Below are 23179 nucleotides of genomic sequence, written 5' to 3' on the forward strand. Positions count from 1 at the left end.
AAAGTGTTACCCATATCTCTCTTATAATGTGCGTTTGGACATGCAATGACTCCAGGATCACTTTTTTTTTCCACATTTGTATAATTTCCAACACTGTTTTGGACTATGTTTTATGTTTTTTAACGCATTTATAACAAGAAGCATAATCTAAATACATTTTTTTCGTCAAAATAAAAGCTTGAGAATTTAACGTTTGAAAGTGAAGAATTTGAGACATATTAAGTATTCTAACTTGTAATGTGAAATAATAATTATCAAATATAAGTGTTTTTGTATTGTGTGTGTGTGTGTGTGTGTGTGTGTGTGTGTGTGTACACACATACTCTTCAAAAGGTTGAAGTCAGTAAGATTTTTGAAGACATTAATACCTTTATTCAGCAAGGATTCATTAAATTTATCAAAAGTGACAGTAAAGACATTTATAATGTTACAAAATATTTCTTTGTCAAATAAATGCTGTTCTTTTGAACTTTCTATTCATCAAAGAATCCTGAAAACCAATTATTTTAAATTGGAATAATAATAATTTCACTATCTATATATATATATATATATATATATATATATATATATGAATGTGCTTTTCAATAATTTTAAAGGTAACTTAAAATCTTAGGGGATAATTCAAAGAAAATATTTCTTGTCAAAGGTGTCAGCTGGCAAACAAGTTTGGGAATCCCTCTCTATTGCTAATAAGCTCAAGGGATAAATAAGGTGTGAGTGTGAGAGCGCTCACACACACACACACACACACACACACACACACAGCTGCTGGTCTCTCATTCCCACTGTTCCCGCTCTCACGCTGATGCTGTTCCCTGGTGATCCGCCAATGGCCTCTCCCTGTGGAATGCACTGATAATAACCCCGGCTTTTTATTCCAACATTTTTCGTGCCAGTTCGTCTGTGCAGCTGAGCGTAATATACTGCATTCTGATTACAACAATTTGTGCGTTTGCAGATGCAGATCGCCGGGAGAACGAGACGTATCGGAGCCCGGGGGGGGGGGGGGGGGGTTTAGTAGACTGAATTGAAACGTCTCTCAAATCCTGACATATTCCCTGAGCAGTTTTACACACACACACACACACACACACGCATTCCTCAGGGTCTGAATCATCTGTATTGTTGTTTTCACTGACCTCAATGCATGCATGAAGCGGGTGCGAATCCTTCAGTGTCGTAACTCTGTGATGTCAGCATAGATCACGTTTGACAGGACTTTACCTCTGTCACATTCATGCTTTTCATGTTACAAACTACCAGCCGCTGACCTGAAGCGGGTCACACACACACACACACACACATGCTGGGAGGGTAAATGCTCTTTGAAATTCAATCTCAGCACTCCCGTGCTTTGTTTCAGGTGCATTACTTTGACAGATATTTTTGATTTCATTGATTTCACCTCCTCCAGCTGTTCACATTTTTCTTTTCACATGGTAGTTTTGGGTTCAAACTACAGCGTGTTTGCGTCAGCAACATTACAACAACCACAAGTTTAGTCTATGCTTGGAAACCAATGCAAAGCAAACTTAAGATGTTAAGTAAGTAATCAGCTTAAAGAAAGCAAACTGAGTAAATTAAGTAATAAATATTAAGTTGGTTTAATATGTCAGTTTCAGTCAATATAGTCTAGAATGTTTACTGATGTTATACTTAATATTTAATAGTAAGATTACTGTATTAATTTGATTTAACTTACACTGAAAAAAATGATTCGTTGAATTTAATAAAAAAAATGATCGTAACACAATTGATTTTACCTACATTTAAACAAATGCATTAAGTTGAACTCTATCAATTTTAGTTCAGCTTAATGCATTTGTTTAAATGTAGGTAAAATCAATTGTGTTACGATCATTTTTTTTATTAAATTCAACGAATCATTTTTTTCAGTGTACATGTGTGCGCAAACATCTTAAATACTATTATTCTCAACATGGATTTAATCTTCCATTTTAAGTTATGGAGACGTAAAAAACAAAAGTAAATCCCGCAGACTAAAAAAGTACACCTATCTAGGACAGTTAACACAAGTTTGACCTTCTCAGCTGTTTATCTCTGTAACTGTTTAAGAACATCACAATACTAAAACATATGTTTAACACTCTAGCTTTATTTGTTTTTTGATGCACATTTTGGTGCATTTTTGCTTGTGCATTGAGTCGCAAACTTGCGTGCTCTTTTGGGAAGTGATGCACATTTTCTTATTAATATAGTATGCATTGCACCATGTTTCACCAATGAAGATGTCACGCAAGCCTCTTTACACCTCTAACACATCATGAAAGTCTCTGGAGAACCTCACTTAAGTCTTCAAACACAAGCTTTTCACCAGATTTATGAGGTCGCCGTGAGTTTAAAGAGCATGGGCTGTTTGAAGCGATAGCCTACAGCAACGCTTGCCTTCTCAGAAGAGTTAACTCTCGCTGCTCATTCCCCTTCACGTCCAGCTCCTGTTTTACATGCCATGTCTATCATACACAAGCATGTCTCGCTTTCCTTCAGGGTCAAATGGAGTTTTCTGACTCTGTTTACATGCAGTCTGATAATCTATTCATAATCTGACTCGAGGCTCGTGTAAACGCCTCAGACGGTGGAGATCTTAAATAAATAGCAGCGTTTGGCCGTCTGACTCAGAACTATCTAGAGTGCATGACTATAGCTTTTATTGTATTTGTTAAGTGAAGTTAGAGATTTAAGAAGAAAGCTTTCTTGGCATATTTTCAGATAGAAAGGAGAGCACACTTAGAAAGGCAAACACACTTAATGCACTTGGATGATGAGCTGATTTAACTCGTCTGATCCCGAAGCAACCGACACACATTCACTTTTGATTTACCGTCGCAAGTTATTAAAATGCGAATAAATACGAAAATATCTAAAAAAGATACACAAGACATATTAAAGTTACTTGAAGATTTAATGTTCCAGCAAGTCTGCTTGATCAGTTATCAAAGAAGCATGTCAAAATTAATCAGAAAAATAAGATTTTCTTATCAAAGTGATGAAATAAGTGTTGCAAAAATGAGTCCACCCTCTTGAAAGTTATTATATAAATCTAAATACAAAATATATTTTCAACATGATTAAATGTGGAGATGATTAAAGCTGCGCAAAAACTTTCCATGCATATATATTTTCACTAAAATATACTGCCATGCAAGATCACAAATTGATATGCATATTTCTTTTTTTATCTTTAATTTAATGCACAATAAATGCAAGCACTGTGCATTTGTACTAGAAAATAGGTGCCAGTTTTGTGTTAGTCCAAATGAAAATGGATCACATTTAAATGTGCATTAAATAATAATTTTACACTCTGGCATTTATGTGCCAGCTGCTTCCGCATAATTAATTTTGACATGTGTTAAATATAAAAAAAAACTAAAAATTGTTTGCAGTTTCAGGTTTTTTAAACAGATCTAATGAGTCTAACTGAGAATTGTTAAAGAGTTCATTGATTATATAAAATGAATTGAAGGTTGACTGATCTTTGAACAGTGTAGTTAATTGCATGTCTCATCCATGAGGGTGCAATTATGGAGAACAAGTTTAAGGACCAGAACAAATCTGAGCAAGTTGAGCTTTATCTGCAGCGTGAGCTTCTGCTCTCTTAATAATCCTGGAGGCGACGAACAAGACAGTGGTCAAGTTCACTCTATCACTTCATCTATTCCACAGCCATCTCAATTACAAGTACAAAGTAATAGTATTCAGTTGTGTTGTAGGCACTAAATCAGTTCAGAATCAATTCATTTTATGTTCTTAATCTCACATTTCAATCTGGATTACATAATCAGATTCCATAAATGAAGTACTTGGATTATATTTCATATTAACAGTTACGTTTTTAAATGATTACATGATTATATATTCATTTATTCTATTGATTTTCAATAATTCTTCAATCATTGATTTTTTTTGTTGTACATTTTAATGATTAAATTAACCCCGACGCCCTGCAGTTCCTTCACAAACCACAGTTTGAGAAACCCTATGTTTACAGTTTTTTCCAATTGCTAACACACAATTTTGCAAACTAGGCTGGTTTTATCAAAATACTGAACACAATTCACAAAACCACACACCCAAACTGCAAAATACCTCATATATCCTGCAAAATGAAGCACTGCAACCAAACCTACATATTGCATTATCAAAATCTTTCAAAAATTTTGCACGAAATGGCGCACACTTCATTCATATCACCAGATTTTTGTCTAACCAAATACACACTGGTGTGCGTAATGAAGAGCACTCTCATCTTTAGTATGCTTTGCCATAATACTAAAATCGTTCAAATTGTAGAAAATTCTTCAGATTGTTCACATGCACAGAAATATTTGCAGATACACACACATGCTGTTGAAAAATGTATTTTTTTTTTTTCACCAAACAAGTAAGTGCAACATATGCACTATATTTACATTGGACTGAACAAAAATATGCACACAAAAAAACAGTAAACTCAAAAAAATTGAGGTGTTACAGTTTTTCTCGATTGTTTACACACATTTTCTGAAATCATGCCTCATATTCTCAGAACTCTACACACAAATCAAAAAACACACACATATTGGGCAAAACCCCTCAATTCTCCTGCAAAATTAAACTTTACATTCAAAACAATGTTATTTCTTCTCAAAATGGTATTTTGTTTTCAAATGACACACACAAACCATCATATGAATAGACATTTATAAGAACCAGTTGAACACTGATGTGCTCAGTGTAAAACACTTCTTCTCCATTCATCATAATGACTTAGGCCATTTTTTGGTTCAGTGTTACACTTACTACAGACAGTACATACATAAGTGTGCTGTAAAATATTTGAGAATATTGTTTTTATACTCAGAACACACAAATACACGTTACAGTTTTTCTCGATTGTTTACACACATTTTCTGAAATCATGCCTCATATTCTCAGAACTCTACACACAAATCCAAAAACACACACACAATGGGCAAAACCCCTCAATTCTACTGCAAAATGAAACTTTACATTCAAAACAATGTTATTTCTTCTCAAAATGGTATTTTGTTTTCAAATGACACACACAAACCATCATATGAATAGACATTTATAAGAACCAGTTGAACACTGATGTGCTCAATGTAAAACACTATGATGAATGGAAAACACTTCTTCTCCATTCATCATGATGACTTAGGCCTTTTTTTTTTGTTCAGTGTTACACTTACTACAGACAGTACATACATAAGTGTGTTGTAAAATATTTGAGAATATTGGTTTTATACTCAGAACACACAAATACACGGTAACAAATATATTTTATTTTTCCCACAAAAACAATGTACACAGTGTACATCCCAACCAACACAAAGTTGTACACACAGTGGTCTACATACAAAACAACAGAAAAATTGACTGTATACAGTAACAGTAAAAAAATCCATTGCTCCACTGAAGAGCTCACCCGTTGCCCTTTTATGCTAAAGCTCTGATTGCTAATTGTAAAACTGTGTGACGGGTGTTTGCCCATGTGATGAGTCAGTGTGCATATTTGAATGGCAGTGTGTTCCTTGTGAAAACAAGAGATTGTCTGCATGAAAATTGTGCCAAAAGCAGAGAATTGTGTGTAGTGTTTTGAAAAACGTGTGTTTTAGAAGTGCAATTTGAGTGTAAAGCAGGAATTGTGCTTGTAGTTTAGCAGAATTGGTTCAGGGGGTTGGTGAATGAGTTACATGTTGTGGTCATTGTGTCTCAAGTACCAGTATTTGTGTGCAAACTATTGAGAAAAACTGTAACAATTAAGCATTGAGGTGTTTGATCAGGTGACACATGTATCAGCCAATCAGATCATGGAGTGTCATTTTGGATGGCAGTGTTTTGAAATGGCAAATGTGACTTTATGTCAGATTGGTGTGTGTTATGCAGAGAACCGTGTTCAGTGCGTTTAAAAGTGACATTTTGAATTGCAAAATGTGTGTAAAGCAGAAAATGTGTTTAGACTTTTGGAGACTTGAGAAGAGGTTTTACTCTCTGTGTGTGTCAGTGTAAATAACTGTGCTGTGTGTGTGTCAGTTTAGTCTGTGAGCAATTGGAAAAAACTGGAATGGCCTTATATTTTCTTTCTCTTTGTATTTTTATATTCAAATTAATGTGATAAGTTAGATCAAAAGTAATCTAAAAGTAAACTAAAAGTAGTCAGATTACAATACCTAAAATGTGTAATGTAACAGATTACGTTACAAACTACAATTTTCAATTTTCAATCTGTAACAGACTAGAAATTGTAAGTAGTCTGCCCTGCACTGTATCTATATCTATATCTATATCTATATCTTATATCTATATCTATATCTATATCTTATATCTATATCTATATATATGTATATATATATATATATATATATATCTATATATATATAGTTAATTGGTTATAATTTGCTATTTTAATATTTGTGAATAATTTTATTTCAGATTGGCAAAATGAAGGTGCTCTGCTGTGCATCAAAATAGAAGCAATATTTCATTCTCCAGCATATTTTAGTGATTTACGAGCTGGAATAGTTTATCCAAAAATGAAAGTGTTGTCATTATTTATTCATTCTGACATCTTTCAAAACAATGAAACTGAATGCCGACTACAGATGTCAAGCAAGATTTTCAGTGATGACTTTAGTGTTACTCTTTTTTTCCCCACACAAAGCTGTCATATGACTTCAGAACATTTGAAACAGAGATAATTAGTCATATTGACTAGTTTTATTATCCCTTTATTGGGCTTTTTGAAGCTTGAAAGCACATTCACTTGCATTGTGGGAAAGAGAACAGCTTAGACGTTTGGTTAAATAAACAGTTTTGGCACGAAGAAAAGAAGTCATACAGGTTTGGAGCAATATGATGGTGAGTAAATAATGACAGAATTGTAACTTCTGTTCCTTTAATCCTGTAACTCGTGTGGACAGTGTAATTAAACGCTACGTCTACATTAATCTGGGTAGATTTGAAAACGGCGTTTTGTTTCAAAAGGCTCTCCGTCCACACTAGCGTTTTCTAAAAGTCTTCAAACGCTGATGAGACAGACGGAACAGACATCATAAAGTTCTCTTGCTATTCTTCTGGCAGGATCATTTTATTTAGCAGAATATCCCCGCATTCACTGATCGTCCAGGTCACACTCACTCAACATCATATGTTTGGTCTAAAACGATGTTTTACCGCAGGACGGCTAATGCGAGTGAATTTTCTGTCATCTTAGCAGGACTGTGATATGAAGAGTGTGCAGAGAAACACATTTTAGCAACTGTGTGCAAGTGAATAGCACATAATACACTGTATGGCTCAATACCTGTATAAACATGAATGGGTTCAATATGCATCACGTGACTAAACTTGCGTCATCGGTTTTAAATGCCTCAGTTTTCACAGTCCACACGACAGCGCGAAAACAGCGTTTTCAAATGTAGCCGCTTTGGAGAGCGTTTTCAAAAAGCTTTGTTTTTGTTGCTAAAAACGCAGTCGGGGCTGTTTACACGACACCGCTTTCAACTAAAAACGTACAACTTTTTATGCGACTTGGCCGTTCGTTTACACGATAACGCCGTTTTGGGTGCATGAAAACAAAACTTTTGGAAACGGTCTCCGTGTAAACAATAAAAACGCGAGTCTCTGAAAACGATGACGTCATGCACATGCGGATTACATGTTCAGTCTATAGTGTTTCATCGCCATCTACTGGCCTGGCAGCAGAATACAGCATTTTAAAATGTAGCCGCTTTGGAGAGCGTTTTCAAAAAGCTTCGTTTTTGTTGCTAAAAACGCAGTCGGGGCTGTTTACACGACACCGCTTTCAACTAAAAACGTACAACTTTTTATGCGACTTGGCCGTTCGTTTACACGATAACGGCGTTTTGGGTGCATGAAAACGCAAACTTTTGGAAACGGTCTCCATGTAAACAATAAAAACGCGAATCTCTGAAAACGATGACGTCATGCACATGCGGATTACATGTTCAGTCTAGAGTGTTTCATCGCCATCTACTGGCCTGGCAGCAGAATACAGGTTTTTAGTCTTTTTCGCTGATCCGTGTGAATGGCGATCGTTTTGACAATGGTTGTCGTCTGTATGCGGAAAACTCAATGGAAAAACTTCTCCGTTTTAAGCATATCGTTGTCATGTAAGCGTACCCTCAGTGTGGACCGAAGGCCAAAACGGAGAGAAAAAGATGCGTTTTGCAAACAAAAACATATTAGTGTGGACAAAGCAGGACTGTTCGTTTCACGCTGTTTTGCCTCTGGCGTGTCTGTGTTGTGTTGTGTCGTGTCGTGTTGTGTTGTGTTGTTTTCAGTGGCATGTGCTCATATTCACCTTCCTCTCTTTCGCACCACGATCGATCATGTTCAGTTAGCATGGACGAACAGCCATCAGGAGATGAATGGACTCATTTCTGTTGTCATGGATCTTGTTAAGGATTTCTCCGTGAGGAACACTTGAGTGAGCATGAACGATTCTTCACTTTGAATGCAATTCCAGTGGAATTCTGCAAGACAGAACCAGTTTGCATAAAGGTTGGAAGAATAATATTCACATGTTTTTTTACAATATATTCATGTTCATTTTGATCAGCATCATGATTGCAATGATTGGTTACACTTTATTTTAAATATAATTAATAAATAAATGTATTTTATATTTAAGTACTGAGTGCTATTAATTAACTATGTACTTACTATAGAGTTAGGGTAGGATTAGGAATTGGTTGAGGGTTAATTGCATGTAATTATGCATAATTTACTCTTATTACTACGGTAAGTACATGTAACATAATGTAACAAGGACACTGTAAAATAAAGTGTTAAGCAATGATTTTAGTTTGCTTATTATTTGCTTATTTCTTCCTTTTTGGATCTTTTCTTGTGATCTTGTCTCATGTAAATAATACCATAAAGAGGTTTTCAGCAGTTTCTCTAATGTAAACTCCGGAAACAAAAACGGCATAAGAATTGGAAAGTTTTTTTGGTAACACTTTACAATAAGGTTCATTAGTTAACATTAATTAACTACCTTAGTTAACATGAACTAAGAATGAACAATACTTCTACAGCATTTATTAATCTTAGTTAATATTAATTTCAACATTTACTAATACGTTATTAAAATCAAAGGTTGTATTTGTTAACATTAGATAATGCACTGTGAACTAACATGAACAAACAATGAACAGCTGGATATTTATTAACTAACATTAACAAAGATTAATAAGCACTGTAATAAATGTATTGCTCGTTGTTAGTTCATGTTAGTTAATACATACTGTTAACTAATGAATCTTATTGTAAAGTGTTACTGTTTATGTTCATGAATCAGCTTCAATTAATTCAAAACTGATTCAACAATTTGTTTGCATCATCTTTCAAAAATATTTCTGGAAGTGTCTGGCATTTTCCTTTATTTACACTTTGTGGTAAATATACAGTAAATATACAGTTGCAAGAAAAAGTATGTGAACCTCTTGCAGATGAAGATATATGTAAACATGTTTTATGTAAAATATCTGATTCAGGACAGTACTAAATAAAAAAATAACATGCATTTTGTTTGATCTCTCTTATTTTGTTAAATTTATTCACATTTTCAGGGTTCACATACTTTTTCTTGCAACTGTGTGTGTGTGTGTGTGTGTGTGTGTGTGTGTGTGTTCATTTAGTGAAAGAAAGTGTGGAAAACATGCCATGATTATTTTAAAGGGGTGGTTGATTATGATTTGACTTTTCTAACTTTAGTTAGTGTGTAATGTTGCTGTTTGAGCATAAACAACATCTGCAAAGTTACGACGCTCAAAGTTCAAAGCAAAGGGAGATATTTTCTTTTAAAGAAATCACTTTTTAAGGACTACAACAAACGACTGGTAGAGACTACACCACATTCCTCCTGGGTTAGTGACATCACAAACCCTAAAATTTACATAAACCCCGCCCCCGGGAATGCGATTTAATATAGATTATCAAGACAGAATATGCTAATCAATGACTAGAAGATAACTACACATCAGCTTCATAAATTCATCAACTAACCATTCAGAAATGTCCTGTTGCTTCTACATGTTGTCACTTCTTCTTGAGTCTCTCCATCATTGTCTGACTCCGGTTTGAACATAAAAGGCTAAAAGTTTTTGAATTTTCAGTGCATGTGTGTGTGAGGTAAAAGACCACAAGCTCTTGTAGCTCCGCCCACTGTGCCGGGAGCAGCAGCTCATTTGCATTTAAAGGGACACACACAAAACGGTGCGTTTTTGCTCACCCTCAAAAAGTGTCAATTTTAACATGCGATATAAAAATATCTGTGGAGTATTTTGAGCTAAAACTTCACATACACAGACTTATTTTACATCTTGTGAAAAGGGCATTATACCACCCCTTTATCTACATTTTTCTGTTTATGATAATCGTTTTGAATTCACTTGGCAACAGTGAAATAATAGTTTGTCTGATTTCAGAGATTTTCTTCGCCCAGCTCTTTCAGTCTTGTGGGTTTTAAGTTGTTTTGTGAGTCTGAAGGCATAGAGAAACTTTAGGAGGTCTGCAATACGGCCTTTTGCTGGCTAAATGTTGTGTAAATCTAAACATAGCTCTATTGTGTGAGTGTTGAGACCTGTGTAGGAGGCTCTGCTGCAGAAACTGTGATTATTGGATCTGAGTTCAGTGAAAACCCCACTCGCAGAGGAGAAGAGAGATGGAGATGAAGATACGAGTGGGCAAGAGCTTCTCATAACCGGCATAAACAGCTCCAGAAGCTCGACCTCAGGCTAGGAACAATGAAAATAGACCCATAAGTCTGTGGAGTGCTGAACCACTTCTGCTCTGTTTGGGAGGTTAGACGCATAACTCTTATATAATCCTTGAGTGGAGGAGAAAGTCTCACAGCTGTTCTGTGACGGCGAGCGTAGAGTAGACCGGTCGAGCATGTACTACAGTGAAGAGCTTTAGTGCCCCTATTCTGCTATTTTACAGGTTCCTAATTTTGTTTTGGTGTCTCCTACTGTAGGTTTACATGCATCCAAGGTCAGAAAACACTTTAATTTTCTCGCAGTGTCTGAAATGGTTCAATCAAGGATTCAGTCTCTTTAATCCCCTCCTTTCCGAGAGCCTGCTCTACTCTGATTGGTCAGATGACCCAGTCTGTTGTGATTGGTCTGCTCTGATTGGTCAGATGGCCCAGTCTGTTGTGATTGGTCTGCTCTGATTGGTCAGATGACCCAGTCTGTTGTGATTGGTCTGCTCTGATTGGTCAGATGGCCCAGTCTGTTGTGATTGGTCTGCTCTGATTGGTCAAACAGTCCAGTCTGTTGTGATTGGTCTACTCTGCTCTGATTGGTCAGATGACCCAGTCTGTTGTGATTGGTCTACTCTGCTCTGATTGGTCAGTTGACCCAGTCTATTGCGATTGGTCTACTCTGCTCTGATTGGTCAGTTGACCCAGTCTATTGTGATTGGTCTACTCAGCTCTGATTGGTCAGATGACCCAGTCTGTTTTGATTGGACTACTTTGCTCTTATTGGTCAGATGGCCCAATCTATATTACATAGCTATATTACACAAGACATAATATCCGAAAATGCATAATTTGCTTTGAGAGATGTTCCTGGTCTAATTGTGTACGATTACTCAAGGCATGTTGTTCCAAAGAAAATGTTTGTTTTCTTAATTTTTTTTATCAGAAATGAATAATACGCTCTTCCTCTGTCATGAATCACTTTTATTTTCCACGATTCAGTCAGTTCCTGTTTGATAAAATCACCCCAACCTTCAAAAATCATTCTAATATGCTAATATTTTTTTTCAGGATTATTTGATAGAAATATAAATCTTTTGTAGATGCCTTTACTGTCACTTATTGATCAATTTAATGTGTCCTTGCTGAATAAAAGAAAAGGTTTGGATAGTAGTGTACATATTTTCGAAGTCAAATGTGCTGCGAATGGGTGTAATAATAAATTACAAGTTTACAACTTGCGAAGCTCCATTTGGAAAGTAGCGTCACAAACACCGGTGAGCAGTGTGTAGGAACATCTCTCATATCACAGTCATGCAGACGGAGAAGTGCGCCGAGCGTTCGCTGCGTAATGAAAGGGTTTGAACAGCAGCAGGTGTGTGTGATACGGGCTCTATTCAGGAAGGTCTTTGTGTCTCAGTGTGTGTGTGTGGGCAGAGGTTGTGCTGAAGCACCTCAATAGAAGCTTTCGCTGCAAAGGCCATTTACCCATCAGCCCCGGCTCTCGTTCCCATCTGTCCGTGAGTGCTTTTCTCCGTTCAAGAGACTGCGCTCTTTATCCTGCAGGGCTGTTCTTTTCACCACAGCCAGATCCTGTACGCTTTCACATTACTGCATTTTTTCCTCATGTAATATATCGAGTGCATGTGCATTCAAGATATCTCATTTGGGATTTTTCTTTCAACATTAGGGGCTTTTGCACCGGGTAGTTCTAGGAACTAGCCTCCAGGATGGTTCCCGGAGAACTAATGGTTCCCATAGGAACGTTGTCCTGGTTGCAGTCGCACCGCCAGTAGGATCTCTAAAGTGACGTGAGACTCACTTGTTGTTGTGACTTTTATTTTGACGGCGCTGAGAACGCCAGAGCCTGAACACACAGTGATCGCATTCTTCGTGTTCATTAGTTTACGAACTGTCTAACAGTCCTGTCTAATACGTTATCAGGTAGAACTGTTATACATAAGTAGACAGTATAGAAAAGTTATTAGCGTATGCCGAGTGGTTGATGTCTCTGCTCTGATTGGTCAGATGGCCCAGTCTATTGTGATTGGTCTACTCTGCTCTGATTGGTCAGATGACCCAGTCTGTTGTGATTGGTCTACTCTGCTCTGATTGGTCAGATGGCCCAGTCTATTGTGATTGGTCTACTCTGCTCTGATTGGTCAGATGACCCAGTCTGTTGTGATTGGTCTACTCTGCTCTGATTGGTCAGATGACCCAATCTATATTACACAAGACATACAAGTTAATATCCGAAAATACATAATTTGCTTTGAGCGATGTTCCTGGTCTTATTGTGCACGATTACTCAAGGCATGTTGTTCCAAAGAAAATGTTTGTTTTCTTAATATTTTATCAGAAATTAATAATACGCTCTTCCTCTGTCATGAATCACTTTTATTTTTTTCACGATTCAGTCAGTTCCAGTATCGCTGAGCAGAAATACATAATCATGTTTGGCTTAGTGTTGCGTTGGGTTTTCTCCTCAGCGTAAAGATTAAGAGGCTCATCTATCACTGTTTTACATGTTCGTAGAGTTAGTTTCTGGAGTAAATATATAGGCTATAATCTGTGTGTTTACATAGCTTTTTTAAAATGGCGGGTGCTGGTGTTTCACGTGCGTTCAGCCAATCGGCAAACACTAACGTCACGGATAGTTCCTATAGTGCTGGTTTAGACCGACTCTGGAGTAGGAGTAAATTAGTTCCTCCAAAAGGAGTTCCTAGAACTAAAACCGTTCCTAGTTCCTGCGAAAATCCGGATACTTCTGTCAATAGTTCTAGGATCTATGAAAAGGTTCCTCCGGTGCGAAAGCCCCTATTAAAGGAGAACTAGAAAGTATAAGGAATAAAACTGTCCCGGGAACAACATGACGTCGTTTCGTTCTGTAAGGCTTCTTCTAATGCTCCACTTTGAGAGCGATGATTTATATTTATGCATCTCATTTAATTTCAATTCTCTTTTTCTGCAGCCCTCTGGCACATGCCATAACTCATCATTATGTGTCCAATAAGTCAGATAAGCAGTTCAATATTTAATATGTGCTCCCTCAGATTTGTTTGGATGTTATCTGGGTCTCACGGGTTGATGATTCCCACTCGCACGAAGCGTCTGACTGTGGGATAATGTCGCTTGTGTTCATGAAGGAGAGCGCGCTGTTCATCATCCCGGCCTCCTCATCCCGTTTTGAATTGTAAATTCTGGTGGTTAAAATCAATAGACGCCTGGATTGGGATTCACACGCGTGGGTGTGTAATTGGGAAAAACATAAGGGCTGGTATTGCTTCTGACAGGTCATTTATCCCACTTTATGTGTGGTTGGTGTTGGCCACGACTGGATTCGGTCATCAAACCTCGGTCTATGTTTTCTCTCGCACTTTGTTTCTACAGAATAAACACTTTGTAAGTTCTGCTGATCTGTTTACCTCTAGGGCGATTCCCTTAGAAAGGCCCGTTCAGTAGATGCATCCATTAAAGCAACAATCAAACAAGGCTGTTTAATTTTTTGCGGTCTGAAGCCGCTCTCAGATACTTGGAGAGTCGTGTAGCTCAGCGGTTCTCAGAGCAACTCATGCATTGATTACAAACCCTGCTGATGGAACTTAAAATGGGCCTTTTGAATAATTCATCACTTGTTTTACAAAATCAATTTACAAATCAATTTACAAAATCAATTGTAAATGCTAAAATTATAATTACTCATAATTATAATGCATTTTTAAAGGAATGTAGATGTAATGTAAATGCTTTTCCTTTGTAGTTTGATGCAATTAATTTAAGTTTGGGGTCAGTAAGATTTTTTTTTTTTAATGTTTTTGAAAGAAGTCTCTTCTGCTCCCCAAGGCTGCACTTATTCGATCAAAAATACAGTAAAAATTGTGAAATATTATTACAATGTAAAAGAGCTGTTCTCTATGGAAGCTTGTTTCCGCCACAAAATAAAACATTTTAAAGATAATTGCGACTTTTGATCTCACAATTGCGACTTTACATCTCGCAATTCTGACTTTTTTCCTCGCAATTGCGACTTTATATCTCGCAATTCTGACTTTATAACACGCAATTCTGACTTTATATCTCGCAATTCTGACTTTATATCTCGCAATTCTGACTTTATATCTCGCAATTCTGACTTTATAACACGCAATTCTGACTTTATATCTCGCAATTCTGACTTTATATCTCGCAATTCCGACTTTATAACACGCAATTCTGACTTTATATCTCGCAATTCTGACTTTATATCTCGCAATTCCGACTTTATAACACGCAATTGCGAGTTTATATCTCGCAATTGCGAGTTTATATCTCGCAATTCTGACATCTTTTCTCAGAATTGTGAGATATAAACTCACAATTGTAAGATATAAAGTCCAATTCTAAGGAAAAAAAGGCGGACTTTTTTTTTTTTTTTACCTCAGAATAGTTTATCTCACAATTCTGACTTTCTAACACGCAATTGCGACTTTATTTCTCAGAATTGCGACTTTATATCTCGCAATTGCGACTTTATTTCTCAGAATTGCGACTTTATTTCTCACAATTCTGACTTCATATGTCGCAATTGTGAGAAAAAAAGTCACAATTGGGAGATAAAAAGTCGCAATTATTATTATTTATTTATTATTCATTGGCGGAAACAAGCTTCCATAGTTCTCTAGTGATCAAAGCTGAATTTTCAGCATCATTACTCCAGTCGTCAGTGTCACATGATCCTTCAGAAATCACTCTAATATGATGATTTGATGCTCAAGAAACATTTATGATTATTATCAGTGTTGAAAACAGTTGTGCCGCTTCATGTGGAAACCATGATACATTTTTCATGATTTTTTGATAAATAGAAAGTTCAAAAGAACAACAGTATTTATTTGAAATAGAAATGTAACTGTTATGAATGATTCCACTGGAGGCAAGATGTAGCGAACCCAAGTGCAACTTTAATTATCAAACATAAAACAAAGGCTGAAAACTGGAAACTCAAAACAAGAACAAAAAAAACCTGGACAAGAAACATTCACAACTAGACAAAGACACAGGGCAAACATGAGGGTTTAAATACACAAGACTAACGACTAGACAAGGGACACCTGTGAACAATGAAACAATGAACCAATGACAACATGACACATCAGACAAGGGAACACATGGCAGGATCACATGACTTGAACAAGGGATCACATGACATACATGAAACAGGAACAAGGACGTGACAGTAACTAAATGCAATTTTCAATTGCGTCAAATCGATTTACTTTCAACCAATAGATTCACACACCTAGTAAAAGTAGATATGCTGTTTTTTTTGTGTAACAATACCCCATAAATGTCAGATGGGTCATTGCTGTAAGGTGATGTGATCACGGGTCAGCAGAGGTGGCGTCCCGTCAGCTGTCAGCTCCCACGGCTCAGATCTGTGTTAAAGAGGAAGAGTAAGTGCGCCGCGGGAGGTTCACGCTCACAGACTGACATGTTTGCGTTACATGAAGATGTGTGTGTCAGAAGACGTCTCGTGTCTGTCAGCGGGCAACGGGACGCTGATTTAAGACGACTTCGAATATCTTGACATCCTTGAGGTTCCACTTCATGCAGGAACAAACCAGAGCTGAACATAAATTATACAGCAGGGAAGTGCTATAGGGCACTTAATGTGTCAGAGAACATTTCTGAAGTTTCCCTTAAAGCAATTTAGGAAAATAACAGTGTTTCCACTCAGACATCTTGAAGTCGTAGGAGTGAAGCTTTTTCTGCCAGTTGAATCGATTCTTTATCTTTAAAAGGTCCCCGTGTGGAAAGGATGTAGGCCTACTTAATGTTTAATGTTAACTGACTGTGTGACACTTTCACTTTAGACAGATTTTCTGATTATAATAAACCTCTGATGTTAGCGTGTCCTTATTTGCATGTTTAAAGTCAACATGGAGTCAAAATTCACCCGTGCATGTTTCATTTCGGTAACACTTTATTTTACAGTGTCCTTGTTACATGTACTTACCATAGTAATAACAGTAAATTAATGCATAATTACATGCAACTAACCCTCAAACAAATCCTAATCCTCCCTTACCCTATAGTAAGTACATCGTTAATTAATAGCACTCAATACTTAAATATATAATTACACTGTAACAATGACACCTTAAAGTAAAGTGTAACCAAAACTTTTTTTGACTTCATCATTTTTATTCAAAAATATTCGAATATAATTTTTAATGCCAGATCATTTAGTTTACTCAAACCCTGGGCTTTCTTATAATCGACTGCAAGCTCACATTCAGATCCGCCTCCATCCAATAAACAACCAATGGATTTTTTTTTCATATTTCGATAAGCAGTTTTTTTGCACGTTACAATATGGGGAAAAAAAATATCTGTCACTACTTTTGTTACATCGTGACTTTAATGCAGGTTATATTGTGCATGATTTATGCATGTTATTAAGTATTAAATAATTTTTTCACAAACTTGCTCTGCCTCTTAAACAAATTTCCCTTTCAGCTGAGATATGAATTATTTTACAGTATAAAGTGACGTTCGGAGGGGATATTTATTTTTTAATGACCCTACAAGTTCTATTATACCGTAAAAATATGGGGAATATATATATATACAATATATTAGACACTTATATGTGTCAATATATATGACACTAAACTTGGTTAATGTATTTATCTGGCAAAGATAAGGTTTTTTTTTTGCTATGTAAAAAAAATGCAAATAGGAAAGCAAAGGCTGACAGGAAATAGCTTACACTGACTACAACACAATCAGTTATTAATATTTCATTGGTCCTCTTTTGTTTTTGCATGTATTCATAATTTCTTTTGTTTGACAGCCTGGCCGAAATTATATTTGCACAATTTTTCATTTTTCACTGTGTTATCGCAAATAAATCTCCAAGCACAACTATACGCAATATGCTTACATAAATATTTAAATAAAGGGTGAAGATATCATTTTTCCCAGGCCGGACATCACTTCTGGCCACTACTGTATAGCCTAACCAGTTTGTCATTCATAGTTTTTCGGTGGTCATTAAGATGTGTGAGATCATGTAAACCGCTTTCTTTTATTTAGTAGACCAATTATTTTGTACACTTACTGCTTATTCATTGTGTTTTTGCGAGAAAACCCTGGCAATTTCAAAATCTCACTAAAGCAAGGTTTCTACAGTTTTTCTTGTCTTGCTGAGCTTTCATAATGAGTTGTTTTTCGATGGTTATCAGGTTTTTATTGTGCATGTAAACGCTCTGAATGAGAAGCAGCGGTTCCTCGCCGAACCCCGGCGTGTTTGGAGCGCGAGGTCATCACCGCGCACAGATGGTTTGTCTCTTTTTCTTTTCTCTCTGCTCTTTTTCTCGCTCACTTCCTGCGTTTTTTTTTTTTTTTCTTCTTTTTCTTTTTCACGTCCTCGGAGTCCTTTGATTTCCCAGCAGCTCTTCTCTGGCCAGCTGGACGTTCTCCAAAACTTGCACCCATCCCTCTGGTTTAAAGTGCCGTCTCCTCGACTTCTAGCCGTGCTTGAGATTTATGCCGCAATTATATTATGTAACATTTTCAGATACGGTGTCAAGCTATCAAACACGTACATGTGGTTCCAACATGGCATGGCTATTGACATCAGAGCATAACTTACTGCGACTGATTGGCCTGGTGTCGTCTAATGAAGAAGAGCGTATCAGGTTTTTAAACTGCGTGTCATTTGTCTGGGCTTTAAGTGAAATTGATTTAGGAGCCTCATCTACTGCTGGCCGCATAAGACGATGGTGAATCGAAAGTGATTTTCTACTTGTGTAACACCGGCGGCTGCAGCAGGTTCGAGATGTTGAAGCATCATAGAACAGACATCAGAGACGAGAGCGATAGGCGCCAGTATATCAGTCTGAGAAGACGGACTGTTATCTGATAAATGGACGAATGAATGCAGCAAGCCGGAGCTGAGAGCATCAGTGTAATTTCACTACCTCATCTGAGGCCGAGATGCTCGAAGACCACCCTTACGATCTCATATCCTGTGCATAAAACACGTACGTGCTCTATTGAGGCGAATACATTTCTTTATCCGATAAGAGGACATGCACATAAACAAGGATGGAAATGCATTTACTGAATAAATCCCTTAAAAACTCACGTGACTTTGCCCAAGTGGAGGCTGTGATTGGATAACTGGAGTAACCAGCTGACCAATGCAATGATTTGGTTTAATTCCCTCCAGAAGCGTCTCACACGATTGACAAGAGAACATGACAGCGTTTATTGTATTTCGTCTGACGCTCTGAGAGGAAAAAGAGTACGATTACAGTTTAGATTACTGATATTTTGCGTTAGTTTCCCTGGAAGTGACAGTTTTGTTCTCTTGAACACATTGGATGGAAACGCTGCTTTACTTGCAATTGTTTTATATGATAGTTCAATTTTGCACATAAGTTAAATTCGCAGCTTTAGATGAAGGCATATAGCATCTGACCAAAAGCAACCTACAATTGCTACCATACCGAGCTGTTTCTACCTGATCAAAATGAGTTTTGTTGGTATACATTTATGCATGTAGGTTGGTTCTGGGATGTTACATAATATTTTTGACTTGAATAAACCAGTTAATTTAGATGTTACCATTTATTTTCAATTTAGGGAATCAAACCGTTCTGTTTCCTTTAACAATTTCCTTTGCACTCTTATGTCAAAGTATTATTAACTTTTATTTATTTAACTAAATACTAAACAATACACTTTATTTATTTATTTATTTTTAAATTAACAATAGAAAGATACAGGGATAAAATTCTAAAAGAATTGAACAGTTGTGATTTAAACTCTAATCTGATTCCTGACGTCGATTTTTCCCTAAACCTAACTAAGTCCTATCTCATCTGACCTAAGTCTACCGGGGACGTCTCCAATCGACGATCCCTAACGTCTTCAATCAACGCTTAATAAATACCTGGGCCGTCTCCAATCGACGATCCCTAACGTCTTCAATCAACGCTTAATAAATACCTGGGCCGTCTCCAATCGATGCTTCATAAATAGTCTTCCTAACTAACTTGCTTCCCTAACTAGCTTTCTTCCTGCCCAGGAATAATCGACAAGCAGACCTTAGCAAATGTCCTTTAAATGCTTTAATCATGGCCGGAGGATCTCTCGAGCAGTTCTCAGAGAATCTCCCCCAAGAAGAAGCAAGGCCAGAGGATCTCAGACAAATTCCAGTGAGAATCCCACCAGCTAACACGAATACAACAGTTTTTATGGAATAGGGCGGTATGGAAAAATGACATGAATTTGATTGGTTCTTCATATGCAAACCCTTCTGTTACTAGGTAAAGCAAACTTTGTTTTAATGATTACTTCATTGTTAATCACAAGGCTCTAACCTAGTCATCTATCTAGTTTCATTTCCCAAATTAGTTATTTATACACTCACATCAAAGTAAAAGGGGTATGGCAAAACAACATACAACATTCAAAAACACAGAACAGAACGTTTAAGTACATGGTGTTTCAAAGTGTTAGCATGTTAGGCCTGAAAAAGGAAGTAAGGTTAGATGTTAGTAACATGGCTATAATATTTAATATAACTTTAATATACAGTTTACTATTTTATCTATTAAAAATCCACCACATTCCTTATGATTATTACTTTTTAGTACTTTTGAGAAACTAAATATGACTAAGTTTTATTATTATAATTTTAAATATAATTTTAAAATACTTAAAATAAAACAATACTATTTTAGAAGCATTTTAATTATTTATTTTTAAATAAAGTATATAAAGCTTGTGAGGAAATAACAGCGCTGTTCTTGAAGCAGATAAACTTACAGTTTCACTATTACAGCTGCTGAACAGACTCAGGTAATTCACACACACGTAATCTCTCTCTCTCTCTCTCTCTCTCTCTCTCCCGCTCTCTCTAATAACTGGATTAATAACTGCATTAGATTGCTATCAGTGTCTCAAGTCTCCGTTACGAGCTCTAAAATGACGTTTTGGAGTCAGCAACAGAGGCATGGGATGAGATGCGTAAGAAATTAGTCCTACACACAAGCGTTTTAAAGGACAAAAACCTGACAAATGTCTTAAAATAAAAACATCTGGACAATGTCACAGCAAGTGTGGGAACCATATAAGTGGATTAATTGACTCCAGCACATTGAATTATTAGAAAATAAGGCACACCCGAGATGTAACGGCCAACTTCGCATCATTACAGCCTCGGGTGTGCATTATTTTCTGATAATTCAATGGCCCGTTGTCAATCATTCCTTACTTAAAGTATTACGGTACATAAAAAACAAATAAACAACATGAAGTTACTAGGAATGGGATTCTTCAGGATTTTAACATTTCTGACTAATTTCTGAACGATTCTTAATTAAATAAATTAATTAATATTATAAAAACTATATTTTTGTATTTTTAGTTTTCAGTAAATGCTTAGTTTTTACAGCAAAACTCTAAATGTGCATGTTTAACTAAACATTATGAAACAGTAACTTTAATCTACTTCATATTTTTTCCCAAAGAAAGTAGAGATTCCCAGGCTGACCTGTCACTCATAACTCATGTAATTTCAGCAGACCTTTCTGAGTGTATCATTTTGATTTGGGTTCTCATGAAATCCTCGGTGGAAGTTGTTTTGCCCTCCTCTTTCCTGCCGCGTTGATTGAAGAGTGTGTGTGTGTGTGTGTGTGTGTGTGTGTGTGTGTGTGTGTGTGTGTGTGTGTGTGTGTGTGTGTGTGTGTGTGTGTGTGTGTGAAATTGCGTTGGCCTTTAACTGGTTCCAGACTGTGCGTTCGCTGCTCAACCACATGCCGTGTTTCTGCTGAAGCCCCCGAGGGCCACGGTTTATCACGCCGTCAGATGGGTAACAGAGTTGACATTCAGCACGCCGCTGGGTTGAGTGAGGCTAATAAAACTGGTTTTCCGTTCTCTCTCTCTTCCTCAGATGGACCCAGTTCAGAAAGCTGTTTTACATCACACGTTGAGCGCTTCAGCCTCGGCTAAAAGGAAAGCGGTCTCGTGTGCCGTGTGCCAGCTGAGGTTTAACTCACAGGTGAGTGTGTGTTCACCCTGACTCTGATATTCCCACCTAAAGCTACAGATATAATCATCCAACACAGTCGAGCTGATGCAATAACGCCAGTTTTACAGGTAGTTTAATTGCTTTGATTGTGTGTTAGTTGTCTTATCACTTTCTGCATCTGTTTATGAAGTTTATTCACCTCTATATTGTGACGAATCATTGGAAAACTTAAAAGTATTCCCTCAAGCAGGACTGCTTTTCTGATTCAAATAATTTGATCCACAAACGCTCAGTTGGATTCTGATTCAGTTTGATTTGACACTGTTCCTGTCTAGGTTTTTGGTATATTTCAGTTATAATGCACCATTCACTTACAAGAAATACATTTTCTCTCTCTGCTAATGCTTTAAATTATACAGGACAGTGTTTCAGACTGATTCAAACACTAACCTGTCTTTCATTAACCATAACCATTCATTAAACAAGCAGGTTCATAAAGAGTCATTCATTTCAAGAATCAAACTTCATTGGTCGTGTTGTATGCGCTTGATTCGATAAAAAGGACCAGTGCTCATAAGAGTCATTTGGTTTTGAATCAGACTAAACTGGTTGTGCTGTATGTGTTTGATTCGATAAAAAGAACCAGCTCATAAGAGTCATTTGGTTTTGAATCAGACTACACTGGTCGTGTTGTATGTGTTTGATTCAGAAAAAGAACCAGCTCAGAAGAGTCATTTGGTTTTGAATCAGACTACACTGGTTGTGCTGTATGTGTTTGATTCGATAAAAAGAACCAGCTCATAAGAGTCATTTGGTTTTGAATCAGACTACACTGGTCGTGTTGTATGTGTTTGATTCAGAAAAAGAACCAGCTCATAAGAGTCATTTGGTTTTGAATCAGACTACACTGGTTACGCTGTATGTGTTTGATTCAGAAAAAGAACCAGCTCATAAGAGTCATTTGGTTTTGAATCAGACTACACTGGTTGTGCTGTATGTGTTTGATTCGATAAAAAGAACCAGCTCATAAGAGTCATTTGGTTTTGAATCAGACTGCACTGGTCGTGTTGTATGTGTTTGATTCAGAAAAAGAACCAGCTCATAAGAGTCATTTGGTTTTGAATCAGACTACACTGGTTACGCTGTATGTGTTTGATTCAGAAAAAGAACCAGCTCATAAGAGTCATTTGGTTTTGAATCAGACTACACTGGTTGTGCTGTATGTGTTTGATTCGATAAAAAGAACCAGCTCATAAGAGTCATTTGGTTTTGAATCAGACTACACTGGTCGTGTTGTATGTGTTTGATTCAGAAAAAGAACCAGCTCATAAGAGTCATTTGGTTTTGAATCAGACTAAACTGGTTGTGCTGTATGTGTTTGATTCGATAAAAAGAACCAGCTC

General features: G+C 36.8%; 1 protein-coding gene across 4 annotated transcripts in view; it reads left to right on the plus strand.

Moving 5' to 3' along the window:
- The window catches only part of znf385d (zinc finger protein 385D), a 74782-nt gene that overhangs the window by 18052 nt on the left and 33551 nt on the right, over positions 1-23179 (plus strand). For all 4 annotated transcript variants that reach the window (XM_084385479.1, XM_084385481.1, XM_084385480.1 and 1 more), the window contains exon 3: positions 21699-21806. In XM_084385479.1, coding sequence (XP_084241605.1) covers positions 21699-21806 — 108 coding nt within the window. The remainder of the gene's footprint in view (positions 1-21698; positions 21807-23179) is intronic.

This window comes from Rutilus rutilus (assembly GCF_951802725.1).
Source record: "Rutilus rutilus genome assembly, chromosome: 17".
Classification (NCBI taxonomy): Eukaryota; Metazoa; Chordata; class Actinopteri; order Cypriniformes; family Leuciscidae; genus Rutilus; species Rutilus rutilus.